This window comes from Terrapene carolina, unplaced genomic scaffold, assembly GCF_002925995.2.
Source record: "Terrapene carolina triunguis isolate 2854851 unplaced genomic scaffold, T_m_triunguis-2.0 Scaffold210, whole genome shotgun sequence".
In the NCBI taxonomy this organism is placed as follows: Eukaryota; Metazoa; Chordata; order Testudines; family Emydidae; genus Terrapene; species Terrapene triunguis.
Window position 1 is genome coordinate 24,174,345 of NW_020664561.1, and position 13,943 is coordinate 24,188,287.

Consider the following 13,943-nt stretch of genomic DNA (forward strand, 5'->3'; position numbering starts at 1 on the left):
AATAGTCTAGAGAGACAAAGTCTGACCCATGAAACTTTTAGCATAAAACACAAATAACCTAGATTATTTTCAAAACCTTTTAATTCTATTTAAATAATATCCAAGAACTCTTCTTGAATCCAAAGTACATAAAGCAGATTTCCCCTGCTTAGTATGTGGCCTTGGAAAAAATGTCAGGAAATTGTCTGACTTATGTGAAATTCAGAAAGTCATTTTGGCAAAAGCCTGGGATCGAGTGTAAGAACCACCTTATCTTTATGAAAAGACTTAAAGGGCGAATCAGCCATCAAGGCCTTTAATTCACTCATCCTTCTGGCTGGTGACATGGCAATAATGAATGCTGCCTTAAGATATCAAAAATAAAAAATACTTAGCCAAGGGTTCAAACGGTGGTTTCATAAATGTAGATAAAACCAGCTTAAGACTCCAAGAAGGGACAGGATCCCTCAAAGATCATACATATTAAATACCTTCCTTCTCAAATGTATTATCCATATTATGTCCGAACTGCAATCTAGTATCAACCAAAATGTGGTAAGCTATAATAGCTGCAAAATGAACTTTCAAAGATTAATTAGATAACCCTTCAGTTTTTAAGTATATTAAATCATCTACAACATACAGTAGCGGATTTGACATGGCACCATGGCGCCAGGCCCACGGTCCGAAAGGGTCCAGGGAAGCCGCTCTTCCCCGCTCTTTAGTGCTGCCGGCGCTGGGCTCCTGCTGTGTACTTATTGGGTTCCGGGAAGTGCTAAAGGATCCCCCCCCCAGCCTAAGGGGAGGACCCACAGGGCCTAAAACCCAAATGATTACGGGGGACAACTAATGAAAAAACAGGGACAGGAGTGCGGTCAAAGGGTCAAAAGAAGGGAACCTGACGGGGACACCGAGCAGAGAACCCCGGACAGCGCCCACTGCTCCTCAAAGGTGTCAAGGGAGCCAGTGGACGCCGCCCAGAGGAACTCTGCCCGGATACGTGAACGGACAGAGGATCGGAAACAGGCCCCACAGTCACAGGAACCTCCATCGGCCAACCTCCTCTCCCTGGTTTTATAGATGGCTGTGTAGCAAGGCAGGCTCTGCAGCAGCAGAGAAGCTCCTCCCACAGTGCTGCATGCCTGTCCCGCCCCTCCCTGTTGCCGATCAGCTGTAGCCTGTCTCCCAGCAGCAGGAGGGAGGAGAGGGGGAAGGGCTGAGATCCGGCTAGCTAGCCGCTCCTGGGAGGAGGAGAGGCGGGACCGGGCCTTGGGGAAGGGGGGGAATGGGGGAATCATTGCAGAGCTACCAATCAAGGAAGTTTTTTCTGGCTCTGAGTTGCTGATCAGCATGGCTGGTCACTGGTGTAGTGGGCAGTGCTGTTTAGGTGTTTTTTGGCCACCAGCCAATCAGCGAGGGGAACTCTGCTCCTGGAGCAGGGGCTGAGCGACCCCACAGCCAGCCCCGCCTCCTTCTACTACTTGCTGCTTCTCGTGGGCAGCAGGCTGCTTTCTGTGGCTCTAGTGCAGCTGAGCAGCTCCCAGCCTTGCTTCAACCTCTCACCCAACTAAAGGCAGCCAGTAGACTGACTGTTTTGTCCTCGGGTCTAGAATTGCTGTTGGTGGGCCTGCCAGTGGGATGTGGCAGTGGGTGAAATGCACATAGGCAATCACTCAAAAAGAACTCATCTAAACACTTTTCAAGGCACTAAGAATGGAGAAAAACCCAGATCTGAATGGACTGGAGTGGATTATTTCCATCTGGTACAGAGGTTGGAAGGAACTGAGGTGATAAAGGGCACTGTGCCCCCTTATATAGCTTTGCACTCAGAACATGTGGAGATGCTGCGGAGAGGGGTAGTTAAGGATGTGTGTGAGCGCTCTAAAGGACACTGCTTGAAGAAGGTTCTACAGGCACCACAGGCGACACAATACCCCATGGTTGAGAATACGCAGAGACCAAAGGGTGTGAGATGAACTTCCAACATCATGAAAATGGAGATGTAAGGACCCTATTTCTGAACCACTTACCCAGACAAAATACTTCTTGACTGTAATGACTAAAAGGAGAGAAAAGACTGGGGAACGGAGCTCTATGTAATGACAAGTGCATCCTGTGAATTGTAATATGTTAAAAGGACAGAAGGTAAGCACCACTTTTATGATTTTAAAACATATTATAGATTACTATTCTTAACTGCTTGCAAACAAGATTTATTGGCCTGCCAATAGGTTTTTTTTTTCCTTTTGGCAAACCCTGATTCCTCCCAATCCCCTCTGTATTTGAAATTATCAGTGTGTGAATTGGCTATTTCTTGTTTCTGCATCAACATTCTCAGTGATGTCAGCCCAGACATGAAACAGTCCAGACATGAAATCTTGTTAAATTATGTTCCTTCTTGTTCCCCTCAGCAGCAAGGGGAAAAACTTTGTCAGTGTCTATTTTAATTCAAAGTCATCTATCTAATCTATTTGTTCTAGCCGTCAGACCCATCAGTGTGGTATCTCAGTGCCAATATTAATTATTATTATTATTAAGAAAAGATTAACTAGGGTTCTTTAAAGTTAGATCAAGTCACTCATTTTACCTTTGCATACAGGGGTTTTGGTCCACTTCCCAGCACTACATGTAACATCTGGTGATCCACTTATAATAAAACCAGAATGGCATTGATAACGTACTGTTTCACCAGGCTCATAACTATCCTTCACTCTACCTTCAGTTTGAGCATTGGAAACATCTGGAACACCTTGGCATGGTGTATCTGAAAAGATAGACATAGAAGAGTAAAATGAGCAAAACCCTTCCACAAACCACCGTATCTAATTAAGCCCTTTGTAACACAGTATATAACCACAAAAAACCCACTAATTTTAAATAAAGGTTGCAACCAGAACCTACAAACATGCAGTAAGATGTAGGTGGGCAATGAAACTTACAACATGAGCACTGATAAAAATCTGTCCAAAAATTAAACAAACACCAGAGCTAAATACACTAGGAGTTCAGTTGCTGATAACATTTAGTTTCTGCCTCTGCGTACTGTGGTGAGGCCGAACAATAGAACTCTGTATTGGAATCTCTGTACTGTGAATCTCAAGAGAACCTTCTGTGGGTGGATGGATGTCTATAGGAAAATAGGTGTCCTGCATATAAGAGCCATAAACCACATGCCACTTTCTAGTGATGGTATGATGGCTGCTAAAGTGACCATATGAAACTTGGGCTTGCAGATGAAGTGATTCAGGCTTGGAGGTCCAGAATTGGTCTCCTGCCCGAATGGGATGCATCGGGTGTACAGCAGGAGGCAAAGTGATTGGCAGTTCTCTAGGTGCATTCAGAAATATCACTTCTGGGAAGACTGAACATATGATGTTAAATGCTGTGAAGGCGGTCCTGGAGGATGTGATCGCTGGGCCTTCTGTCACTTGTGAGGTGGTTTGTAGGGTCGTTGGAGGAACTGGGGAGTCCTGAACAGTTTTGCAGGTTTCAGATGGCAGAATTTTCACTTGGGTGCAGGTGTATAGATACCCATCAATCATAGTGCAGCTCTGGAAACATTGAGGGAGTGGAGGGAATCATCGATCTTCTGATTAAACAGGTGAGACTCATTGAAAGGGAGGTCCTTTATGGTATTTTATACCTCCCTGGGGAAAACAGATGAATGCAGCTACAATTCCCTCCTAAATACAATTTCCGTAGCCATCGTATGCGAAGAGGTATCAGCCACATCCACAGCAGATGGAAGCACCATTCTCGCACCAGTTTGCTCTCCTTCAGGATAGCCTGGAAACAGGACCAATCTTGCTGGGGGCATTTGTCAGCAAAGTCCTCCAATTTACTATAATTGAAAAAGTCATATTTGACCAATAAGGCCTGGTAGTTTGAGATCCAGAACTGAAGGCTAGCCAACAAGAAGACCTTGCAATCCAGAAGGTCCAGCCGCCTGCCCTCCTTGTCTGCCAGGATGGAGAGTGCATGCTGCTGTCTGGCCCTCTCCATTCCTTCTTGGATCATGAGCAAATTGGGTAAGGGTGAGAGAACAGAAACTCAGAGGCCTTAGCTGGGACATAGTATCTCCTTTAAGTCAACTGGGGATAGGTGCACAAGTGGCCACAGTATGTCCAACAGTTCAAGCCAGCTGATTGGTAGAGCCACCTGGTCGGTACCGAGGCATGAAGGATGTCCAGAAGCTGATGCTGTTTGTCCTGTACTTCCTCCAGTGGAATGTAAAGGTCCTCAGATATCCTGAAAAGGAGGTCCTAGAATTAGCAAAAGTCATCTGGAGGCAAGGGGGAGTCAAGGTCACAGCTGCATCTGGAGGACGACGGGAATCATTCCTATTCTGGCAGTACTGCTAGAAATGGATTAAGCAGTTCATCCTCCAAAACTGGTTCTGAATGCCTACTTGATGATGCCTGCAGTGGGGATAGGGGTGAACCCCTTTCGTGCTGAACAGGAAGGCTCCAAAGATGGATATTGAAGCCAGGACCCCCAGTGCAGCCAACAGGACCGATCCAGCGGATGCTGTGGAGGGCCTCATGGAGTGGGATACCAGTGGCTAGAGGAGGACACCTTCATGAAGCGGGTGGTCCTTTAGGGTACTCGTAGTGGCAGTAGGGGATGGGCTGCCCTTGCGCTCCATCCAAATCCTCAGATGATGAGAACTCAGATCCCAGTATCGATGCCACTGGAGCTGGCAGAACCATATAAACCATAGGGGAATGGCTGGAAGCACCACTTGACTGAGGCAAGTTCTGGATTGGACCTGTCCTTCCCCAGGCACAGATGGCAGAGGAAGGCATGGAGAACTCGGTTCCCCAAGGGTGAAGAGTTCATGTCGCTCCAGGTCCCATCTGTAACCTCCCCGGTGTTAGTGGCACATGCTCCAGAGCCAGAGAACTGTCCCAAAAGAAGTTACTGACCTTGTGCAATAATGATGGTTCTTCGAAATGTGTGTCCCTATGGGTGCTCCACTGTAGGTATGTCTGCATCCCTGTGCTGCTAATCAGAGAACTTTGGTAACAGTGTCCGTTCAGCCCACACATGCGCTGCTCCTCGCCTGCTATAAGGCTAGACAGCATGCGCAGATGAAGCGTTCTCAGTTCCTTCTCTACTGCAGAGTCAAAGACAAGAACTACAAAGCAGAGGGGAGGAGGGTGGGTCATGGAGCACCCAGAGGGACACACATCTCAAAGAACCATCGTTACTGCACAAGGCGAGTAACTTCTTATTCTTCTTTGAGTAGTATCCCTATGGTTGCTCCACTGTAGGTGACTCCCGAGCAGTGCCCACCACTGGAGGTTGGGGCTTCAGAATCAAGTCTGTCATGGTTTATAGTACCGTGGCACCGAATCTGGCATCTGCAGCCGAATCCCCAGGATGGCATAGTATTCTGCAAACGTGTGTGCAGATGCCCAGGTAACTGCTCTGCAGATTTCTGGCACAGGGATAACCCTAGAGAAGGCGACAGAAGAGGAGACCAATCTCACAGAGTGCATGCGTATTGAAGATGGAGGTATTCTATAACGCATCTGGTAACAGAGTTCGATACAGGTCGAGACCCATTTGTAGAGTCTGAGCTGAAATCACTGTACCTTTTGACCTATCTGCAATGGAGAGGAAGAGTCTCAGATATTTTCTAAAAGCTCTTGTCCTGTCCAAATAGAAGTCCAAGGCTCTACTCGCGTCAAGTGTATGGAGGATGGCTTCCCTATTATCCTGATGAGGTTTGGGATAAAAGATTGGAAGCTGAATAAACTGATTCATATGAAATGTGGAAGTCACTTTGGGAGTGAACTTTGGATGTGGTCTAAGAGTGACTTTGTCAGGGAAAAACACAGTGAAGGAGGGATGCACCATCAGAGCCGCTATCTCCCCTATCCTTCTGGCTGAGATGATGGCGATCAGGAACACCATCTTCATGGGAAGGTGAGTTAATGAACAAGTGGTCAGGGGTTCAAATGGCAGTCTAGTCAGTCCTTTTAACACTAGGTTGAGATCTCATTGAGGAGTGGGAAGTCTGGGTTGGGGAAAAGGTTCGCTATGCCTTTGATAAACCTCTTTGTAGTTGGATGGGAGAAGATTGAGTATCCTTCTACCTGCTGGTGGAAGGTTGCAGTTGCTGCTAGTTGAACTGTTAGTGAACTAACAGAGTCCCAATTTCTTAAGAGTCAACAGGTAGTCCAGGATTACCGGCAGGGTGGCTGTGTTCAGGGTGATGCCTTTGGCCTGGCACCAGATTTGGAATCTTTTCCAGTTTTGTAGGTAGGTTTGACAAGTAGCTCTTTTCCCAGTGTGTAATAACACCTCCTGTACCTCCTCAGAGCAAGATGTCTATATGTGCTGGAACCATGAAGGAGCCAGGCTTTGAGCTGCAGAATCTGCATATCTTGTTCTGCAATAGAAGGTAAGGAGTGATTGGAAGAGTCATCAGTGCACATAGTGGACCAGCTGTGACAGGTAAGGGTATCACATCTGTCTGGGCCAGGTGGGAGCAGTCAGTATGATGTTTGCTTTTTCTCTTTTCACTTTCAACAGGATTTTCAGTATTCGAGGGAATGGGGAAAAGGGGTAAAGAAGACCCTTGTCCCATGGAAGGAGGAGAGCATCTCCCATGGAATATTGTCTGATCCCCACTCTGGAGCAGTACTGTGAACATTTCCTGTTCTGGTAAGCAGCAAACAAGTCTATTGTCAGAATATGTTGTTGAGAACCACCAAATCCATTTCCAATTTGTGGTTGTGTGGGAATTTGTGGCTGAGACTGTCCGCCGTCATGTTGTGTACTCCTGGTAGGTAGGCCGCTGATAACATGACATTTTGTGAAATGCACCAGTTCCATAATTTTAGTGCTTCCATGCACAGGGAGGGTGATCTGGTGCCTCCTTGTTGGTTTATGTAATACATGCAGGCCATATTGTCCATCTTGACTTTTGTGTTCGTGTCTTTGATCAGTGGGAGGAAGTGAGCAAACGCGTTTCTGACTGCTCTGAGTTCGAGCAGGTTGATGTGAAGGCACGTCTCGGATGGAAACCATTTGTGTCCTGCATGGTGATACTGTTGAGATATGCGCCCAATCCAATGAGGGGTGCATCAGTGGTCAGAAGTAATGATGTTAGAAGGCTGAACAAAAGGGATTCCCATACAGACATTTACTAGGTCCTTCCACCAGTCCAAGGATTGCTTGACCTTGGTGGGCATCGATAGTAGTTTATGTTGTCTCTGTTCGGCCTGTAAACCGAACCAAATAGAACCATGCTTGGAAGCATCTCATGCATAGTCTGGCATGAGCTATAACGTTGTGCCCGTGGCCATATGCCCCATGAGCTGGAGGCAATGTCTGGCCAAAACTGTGGGGCTGGATTGCACTGTATCAGCATGGAGAGACTAAATAATCTGTGATGTGGGAGGAGCACTCTCGCCTGGATGGAGTAGAAGTTGGCTCCTGTGAATTCTAACCTCTATTAATGTCAATTAATGTTAATGTCAATTTTTGTGCTTTGATTTGTAGGCCCAGATTCTGGAACAGGTCCAGTGTGGTCTGGGTGACCTGCTGGGCTTGGGCAAAGGAATGTGCCCTGAGAAGGCAATCGTCCAGGTAAGGCTAAATCATGATGCCCTGAGAGCGTAAGTGGGCTGCCACTACCAAAAGGACCTTGGAGAACATTGGGAGCCAATGAGAGGCCAAAACAGAGTACTCTGTATTGGTAGTGGTCTTGGTCTAGTGTGAACCTGAGGTAACATAAGTGACTCAGTATAATCAAAATGTGGAAGTATGCACCTTGGAAGTCAAGAGCCAATCTCCTTTCTCTAATGCTGGAAAAATCATTGATAAAGTGACCATCTTGAACTTCTGAGCCCTGATAAATTTGTTGAGCACTCTGAGGTCCAGTATGGGTCTCCAATCCCCTTTTTTCTTCAGTATCAGGAAGTAACGAGAGCAGAAGCCTCTGCCTCTTAGATGTGTGGGCACTGGCTCTATCACTCCTACGCTGAGGTGATGGTTTATCTCCTGATGTAGCAGGCTCTCATGAGAAGGGTTCCTGAAGAGGGACGGGGAAGGGCGTTTGAAAGGGAGGAGAAATGGATGTGGTATCCATCCTGGATGATCTCCAGCACCAATTTGTCAGAGGTTATCCCTTTCCAGGTGCTGCAGAATGGGGCGATACGGTCTTGGAAAGGATGGGTGGGGTTTTCTAGCATGAGATAATGATTAGGAGAATATTCTATGGGCACCTTGACCAACTGGTCAAAACTGTCGCTTTAAGGTGGAGGGTTGAGAGGAAGTGAGCTGAGATCCTGACGTCTTCCATCTGGGGAACCTGGGCTTCTTCCTCTGGGGTTCATATGATCTCTGTGATGAGTGAGGCTTGAATGGTGGCTGGGAGCTGTATTTTCTTTTGTACCCAGGTGTATAGATCCCGAAGGATCAAAGAGTGGTTCTGGAATCTTTTAACGTGTTCAGGGAGGCGTTGGTCTTCTTGGTGAATAGCTTTATTCCTTCTAAAGGAAGATCCTCCACGGTCCATTGAACCTCCTTTGGGAAGCCAGATAGATGAAGCCACGAGGCCCTTCTCATCACAATGGCAGTAGATATTGAACATGCTGCCATGTTAGCTGCATCAAGTGCAAACTGGAGAGATGTCTTAGCCACCAGTTGGCCTTTGTTGACTATGGACTTAAATTGCTCCTTATGAGAATCGGAGAGCTACTCAATAAAACAACGGAGTTGTGCATAGTTCTGATAGTCATATTTTGCCAATAAGGCTTCATAGTTTGCATTGCAGAACTGGAGGGTGGCCGAGAAGTATGCTTTCCCGCCAAAAAGGTCCAGGTACTTCCAGTCCTGGTCATAAGGGGTGAATTTAAACTGGGGTTGGCGGCCCTTAGAATCAGCTGCATCCACAGTTATCAAATTGGGAGGCAGGTGAGAGAAGAGAAATTCCCTGTCTTTCACTGGCATGTAAAATTTCTTGTCAGCCTGCTTGCATGCCGGTGGGACAGATGTGGGGGTCTGCCATATGACCACGATGGGGTTTAGTAGTGCCTCATTAATAGGGAGGGCCACTCTGGAGGAGATGGAGGAATGTAAAATATCCACCAGCTTGTGGTGCGACTCTGTCATCTCTTGCAAAGGTATTTGTAGTGCTTCTGCCACTTTCTGTTCCAAGTCCTGGAACAGTTTAAAATCATCTGCCATAGATGGCAGAGGAGGCATCACCGTTTTATCTGGTGATGACGACAAGAAGTGGGCTTGAGGAGTAACTTCCTCCTCCACTTTGGCCTCCAGTTCCTTCTTTGCCAGTTCAGGGGGTTCAGAAGCCCTCGAGGCAGCAGCTGAAGGAGGGTGTTTCCTTGGTTGCTGGTAGGTCACACTAGAGGTAGCTGCCAAGGTTCCCAGTATGGCCATTGCAATAGGAAGGGGCCCGATGGTTGGTACCACGGCTGACCAAACCAGGGAGGCTATGGATCAGAGGGACGATATCCCTGCTGTTCCTATTGAAACTGGGCCCTATATGGTAGGTGAGAAGAGTGGCGGGAAACCATGTCCACTTGCTCACTTTCTGACTCTGACAACAAAAGGGATGGTGTGCGGCAGGAAGTCGTCAGAGAGTCAAGGGCTCTGGGTGATCTCGGTACTGGGACCCCAGTACTGAGCAGAGGCAAGTCCAATGCATCAGACACTGAAAGATCCATCGCACACTGGAAATATGGCAGTGCGAAGGGCGTCGGTACTGGCAGTGGTTGTCGGTTCCAAGAGGCTTCTACCAAAGGGGTTGGAGATGTGGACCCGATAGCGAGGTCTGTTGGTGCCTGGCGTACCATAAGTAGTACAGATGTTGATATCCATACTGATAGAGTCTTCCCCGGGGAAGATCTTCTATGTTTTTCGCACCCCCATGATACCGGTGCTTCCTTGCCTGTGCCCATTGGGACTTCAGGCAACCTGACTTCCTCTGTCAGTTCAGTACCACACATACCTTGGGTACCAGATTTAGATGGCTTTGGTGCCGTCGGTACCGATGATATTGTTTGAACCAGAGATCATTTTCATTGATCAGGGCTCACTATGGGGACTCACGGACCTTTTCTTAGAGGCCTTACGAGAATGGCTCATGGACATCTCCCTGGGGTCACCTCCCTTCGAAGTAGAGGGTTGTGGTGAGGGCTCCTGTCGGAACTCCAGAGGTTGGAGGGATAACTCTGTGAGTAGGAGTTTGAGCCTCAATTCTCTGTCATTCCTGGATCTGAGCTTCAGTTGCTGACACAAGCCACATTTTTGTGGAATTTGTTTCTCTCCCAGGCAGCGAACACATTGTGAGTGTCCATCAGTCACTGGGATAGATTCCTTGCAACTGAGGCACTTTTTGAAGCCCTGGGAGATGGGCATACCCTTTTCCAGGGGAGTCCCCCCCACACACAGGAAGACAGGGGCCTTTTCTTTTTTCTTTTTTTTTTTTTTTGGGGGGGGGGGGGGCAGCAACAAAATTAAATATAAATGAAATAAATAAAGAAAAAAGGCTTAGAGGGAAGCTAAAAATTAGAAATTCTAAAAGAGTTAACAATCCATGAACAGACAGCGATAGCTCCATCTCTAGCCAGGGGCAGTTGAGAAGGAACTGAGGAGGGTTTGCCTGCGCATACTGACTAGCCTCGTGGCAGCCGAGGAGCAGCTCATGGGCGGGCTGAACAGACACTGCTACCAAAGTTCTCCGATCAGCAGTGAAGGGATGTAGACACACCTACAGTGGAGCACCCATAGGGACCAGCGGCAGCTCCAGGCACCAGCGCACCAAGCGCGTGCCTTTGGCGGCATGTCTGCGGGAGGTCCACTGGTCCCGCGCCTTCAGCAGCAATTCGGCGGTAGGGACGCCGAAGCCGCGGGACCGGGGACCTCCTGCAGGCATGCCACTGAATCTGCGGGACCGGGGGCCTCCCGCAGGCGTGCCGCCAAAGGCAGCCTGCCTGCCGTGCTAGGGGTGGCAAAAAAGCTAGAGCCGCCCCTGATAAGGACACTACTCCAAGAAGAACTGGCGGTTCCCTTGACTCAAGAGGGGCCTGATATGGAAGGTGTGCACGTCTCGGTGCTCGGTACCAGCAGATTTGCCAGTCTATGTGATTTCTTATCCTGTTTGTGAGCCTTGGAATGCACTGCTTCTCCATGGCTGGAATTCATGGAAAGCGCATCATCCTTCGTAGGCCTGGAGGAAGACTTGCTGCTATGCTTATGCTCCTGCTTCCTTTCCTCCTGACTAGGCCCTGGCACGGGGTCCACAGTACTGGTATCGCCAGAATCAGACTTGATCTCTGTGGTTGGAGGCACCCTCCTGGGTTTCTCAGGCTGATGTAGGGAGGGCATCCCACAGCCTGGACCCAATGGCTGCCTCATGGCGACCTCCAAGAGGTGCTTCTTGATGCAGAGAGCCCTGTCTTCTCAGGTTGGGAAGGACAGGCAGATACTGCACCTGGATGACATGGACTTCTCCCAAGCAGTAGAGGCAGCATTGGTACTCATCGCTGACAGAGAAGGAACACGGGCAGGAGGCACAGATCTTGAACCTGGGCATCTTCGGCATAATGCAGGCATGGGTGCTGGGTTAGGGTACAGGAAACAACGCTTAAAACTACTACTAAACACTAAACTACAAATGTAAATGATAAAATAATACAAATGTACCTGTCAGTTCTATGTACGGTCAAAGGAAAGGGCCAAACACCTGACCAAGTACCCACAATTGACATTTTAAAAAATACTAGGTTAGCAAGTGCATTCTCGATCTGATATGTTTAGTATACTGAGTTGGATTTTGACATTTGTTAAGGAAGATAAGACATAAATGCAACTTACTGCTACAGCCTGGAGAAGGCAACCAGCCATTCTTTGTGCATTCAGCTGTATCTTGATCATTATTAATGTGAAATCCATGATTACATGTAATTATAAGGACATCACCATTCCTATACACGTTCCTTTGAGGTCTGAATCTACCATTAACCACTCCTGGAGGATCACAAACAATTTCTAACGAGAATGAGACAAATATATTTTACACATGAAAATAGGCCAGTAGGCTGTACAATCCATCAGCAATTATTGTGATTTATCTCTGAATAAAACATATGGAAATTGCATAGAGGGAACCTACTGTGCTCCCCTACTTTTACTGTAATGCTGTTTAAGAAGTTGCCAAATAGAATGTGGACGTACTGGTTTTTTATTCAGCAATACACACACCAGAGCTGTTCAAAATGTTTCATTCAAAACTGTTGCTTTTAAATGAGAAATGGTCTTTTTTCTAAACCAAATACTTTCACAAAAAAGTTTTGGTTGTTTGGTTTGGGTTTTTTGGTTTGAATTTTTCCAGTTTTTCATAAAAATTTTGAATGGTGTTGAAGGCTTTTTCCTCCACTTTTTCTTTTTATCATCTTTGTATAGTTACAAGTAGAAAAATCAAAGTTGGAGAAGTTTTCAAAATTTCCAGAGTGGAAAAAGGAAAAAGTGAGATGAAACCCTGGACATTATTCATTTATTTGCAGTAAGATGCAAAAAAAAAAAAAAAAAGGGGGGGGGGAAGATTGATGGGAAAAAACAACATTCAAAATATTGAAATTAAAATGTATATATTTTGTGGAAAAAAGAATTAAAATGAAAATTGCTCTATTTCAAACCCTGCAAAATGGTAAAACCATCAGATTGCAACACTTTTCACAAAACTGCTTCTTCATTTTTCATCCAGCTCTGGTAAATATGCTGTCTCTGGGCTGGTACCATAGAAATTTAAAGGACATCGTGTTATCCTGTAGTTACAAACTGTTACACCCAGCAGTTGACCATACCATCAGAGGCAGATTACCCTTTTGTGGGGCCCTGGGCCAAAGCAAGTGGGCCCCACCCCTTCCACCTGCAGTTACCCCCATCCAAGTAGATGCTCCTACCGGGGAGCAAGGTCAGGGTGCAGGGGCTTGCCCAGCTCTGCCCACTCAGTGCTCCTGCCAGGGAGCAGGGGTGGGGAAACGGGGACTTCCCCCACCCCCTGGCAGGAATGCTGGGTGGGCATTGCAGGACGGGGCACAGGGGCACCCATTTTTCCAGGGCCCCCCAATTGCTAATCCACCACTGCATACCATCTGTACACTGCTCCCACTCCCAGCACTTTCATACCCAATAGCGACAAACCAAGCTCCAGGCACAAACTCAGTTTTCCCATTATAGAGCCAAGTTCTGTTATTAAAAGCTGCTCCAAACACTGTGTTTCTGAGAAGGGCTCTGAGTACTGCCATTAAATACTCTCTGAATAGATTCAGAAACATCTGAAATAGCCTTAGATATGCCTAGTTACAGACAGTAACTCATTTACATTTTTAAAATTTTTATATGACAAATAAATGCCACTTGGTTATTAGATTAACTCGAGGGGGCAGAGTGGAGCAGGGAGAATTTACCTCACGGAGTCTATTAACCCCTGAAATGTAATTATCTTAACACAAATCCAGTCTGGAAGCCTTTCGCCTCTGCGAAATCAGAGCAAAGAAGCAGCTCTTTCACATTCACTTATTCCTATCATTGCAGAGTGCCTTCTACTGAAAGCAGGATATTTGAGATACCCACTAGAGCCCATCTCCACCTACCTTTGCATTCCGGATAGACAATTGGATTTCCATTGCACTGCACCATAAAAGTAGATTGAGATAAATTAGTTGCAAGTGCGTATCCTGGTTTGCAGTGAAGCTCAAGAAAATCACCACGTTTTAGGTACACCCATTGCAATATGTTCTCATTTGCAGTCCCATTCAACTCTACCATCCGGTTTTCCATTTCTTCCACTGAGATAGCACATGGCTCTAAAACAAGAAAAAGGTGAGGTTGTCTTGGTAGCCCCCCAGGTAAACACATTGAAGTAATGTGTTTATACAAGCGATGAGTCTGATTCAGTGAATCTCTACATAAACCTCAAAGCCTAA

General features: G+C 46.8%; 1 protein-coding gene across 1 annotated transcript; it reads right to left on the reverse strand.

The window, feature by feature from the left end:
• Positions 1-2,543: 2,543 nt before the first annotated feature.
• LOC115271261 (complement factor H-related protein 4-like) lies at positions 2,544-13,827 on the reverse strand. The gene is made up of 3 exons (XM_029912360.1): positions 13,611-13,827; positions 11,830-12,003; positions 2,544-2,743 (listed from the first exon to the last, which is right to left on the reverse strand). The coding sequence occupies exons 1-3, from the start codon at positions 13,795-13,797 to the stop codon at positions 2,544-2,546; spliced, it is 561 nt and encodes a 186-aa protein (XP_029768220.1). The 5' UTR covers positions 13,798-13,827.
• Between the last annotated feature and the right edge of the window lie 116 nt (positions 13,828-13,943).

Bases quoted from the DNA above. Each gene is read 5' to 3' on its own strand.
- LOC115271261 (XM_029912360.1), bottom strand. From the start codon at position 13,797: ATGGAAAACCGGATGGTAGAGTTGAATGGGACTGCAAATGAGAACATA. The intron at 12,004-13,610 runs GTAGGTGGAGAT...CATTCTCGTTAG, and splicing joins TGTCTATCCGGAATGCAAAG to AAATTGTTTGTGATCCTCCA. The intron at 2,744-11,829 runs GTAAGTTGCATT...CTATCTTTTCAG, and splicing joins GCCTTCTCCAGGCTGTAGCA to ATACACCATGCCAAGGTGTT.